Source organism: Sinocyclocheilus anshuiensis, unplaced genomic scaffold (assembly GCF_001515605.1).
Source record: "Sinocyclocheilus anshuiensis isolate Anshui unplaced genomic scaffold, SAMN03320099.WGS_v1.1 scaffold1107, whole genome shotgun sequence".
Taxonomy (NCBI): Eukaryota; Metazoa; Chordata; class Actinopteri; order Cypriniformes; family Cyprinidae; genus Sinocyclocheilus; species Sinocyclocheilus anshuiensis.
Window position 1 is genome coordinate 121,374 of NW_015544191.1, and position 2,129 is coordinate 123,502.

The following is a 2,129-nucleotide window of genomic DNA, read 5'->3' on the forward strand; positions in this document are numbered from 1 at the left end:
AGAATATCAAAATCAGCTGCGGGCGGAAGATCCTTTTCCTATTTAGCTCCCAAACTCTGGAATAACCTACCTAACATTGTTCGGGAGGCAGACACACTCTGTCAGTTTAAATCTAGATTAAAGACCCATCTCTTTAACCTGGCTTACACATAACACACTAATACGCTTCTAATATTCAAATCCGTTAAAGGATTTTTAGGCTGCATTAATTAGGACAACCGGAACTGGGAACACTTCCAATAACACCCGATGTACTTGCTACATCGTTAGAAGAATAGCATTTATGCTAATATTAGTCTGTTTCTTTCTTATTCCGAGGTCACTGTAGCCACCAGATCCAGTCTGTATCGCTGGGTTTGTGTGATTTTACCGAACTAGCATGCAAATGTCACTGATGCAGATCAACACAGCAGCCCTGTCCCTTCTAATTGCATCCGGAGGGGCTCTGGATCGCTTTGCATTATTCCGACCTCATTGACTTTATGATTAACTGGAAATATTTCCTTTGGGTTTCACACGCTCCTTGTGCCCACCGTAGCAGTGTTGGTCTTTTTAAAAGAGCTCATGGCATCTTCTCCACAATTTGTACCATTCTTCTCCATCTTCTTCGGTTTCCTGCACATGACAATAAAAACAAGGAAACATTCTCAGGATTTGCCACCGCTGACCTGAGACAATACAGTCATGCTATAAAGACATAGTCACTTTGTCAACGTTTTTCGAGCTGAACATTCTGTCCCTCTCACAAATGACTTCTACGGCCCTGGTTGTAATCTGAGTTATATTCAGCTGTTAGAGTAAGACGGTGTTATTCAGCATGGCCTATTTATATCCTCCTGCTTTCATTGCGTCTCTGGTCATTGCATTTGTCCAGTGAGCCTGCGCTCCCTACAGTGTGTGTAATGCAGGACTGGACTGAATACAGTGGCGGGGTCTTTGTTGTGAACATGACTGTACAGCTGCTCTGTTGGTGCTGCGCTCCCTGAAGGTGCGTTAGAAGCCATCAGCAGAGAGTCCCGCATGGAGACACATCAAAAGCAGCGTGAACATATTACATGACCATCAAGAAAAACGTTACATAAACGCTAGTGCTGTTTCATTGGATAAAATATCCTTTCCTTGAGCTATTGCTAATTAAAACATCATCTGTGGGATAGAACAGCAGGGATTCACTTTAAATGAGAAAACTGCAGTAAATGCCATGAAATACTAAAGTTAATCTTAAACTATTTAAACAGCGCTGGCTCCTTCTTTTATATACTGCAGCTCAAAGGGATAGTTCACCCAAAAATGAAAATTGGCTGTTAATTTATTCACTCAGACCATCTAAGATGTAGATGGCTTTTTTTCCTCAGTAGAACAGTTCTTTTAGACAATTTGTTTCAATGAACTGTTTCAAATAATGATTCACCAGTTTGTTTACATAATCACACAATGATGTACACATTATATTATTAAAGCACCCAATAATGATGTGAAATGTGGATGTTTTGTGGATGTCTGAAGCATATAAAGCGAATAAACTAGTCTTCATCAGATCACCTTTTTACATAAACTAGCTCAATACTTGAGCGAGCTCATATCGCATTATAGTCCTTCACGTCCGCTGCGATCTCAAAACTCTTGCCATTTGATAATACCTAGAATATCAAAATCAGCTGCGGGCGGAAGATCCTTTTCCTATTTAGCTCCCAAACTCTGGAATAACCTACCTAACATTGTTCGGGAGGCAGACACACTCTGTCAGTTTAAATCTAGATTAAAGACCCATCTCTTTAACCTGGCTTACACATAACACACTAATACGCTTCTAATATTCAAATCCGTTAAAGGATTTTTAGGCTGCATTAATTAGGACAACCGGAACTGGGAACACTTCCAATAACACCCGATGTACTTGCTACATCGTTAGAAGAATAGCATTTATGCTAATATTAGTCTGTTTCTTTCTTATTCCGAGGTCACTGTAGCCACCAGATCCAGTCTGTATCTGTCACATGTTTGTTTCTGTTTAGTTCCTGTTTGCCCCTATTTGGTTCAGTTCCTGTTCTCATTTAGTTAATCATCGTTTATTCTGTTCACCTGTTTTGATTGATTACTCCTCACCTGTTTCTGTTCTCCCTAATTAC

The 2,129-nt window shown here is 40.1% G+C and overlaps 1 protein-coding gene across 1 annotated transcript in view; it reads right to left on the minus strand.

Annotated features, from left to right (window-relative positions):
- Positions 1-381: 381 nt before the first annotated feature.
- Positions 382-2,129, minus strand: part of LOC107696505 (proline-rich membrane anchor 1-like) — a 13,894-nt gene continuing 12,146 nt past the window's right edge. The window contains exon 4 of the mRNA XM_016496866.1: positions 382-615. Within this exon, the coding sequence (XP_016352352.1) occupies positions 513-615 (103 nt within the window). The 3' untranslated portion in view covers positions 382-512. The remainder of the gene's footprint in view (positions 616-2,129) is intronic.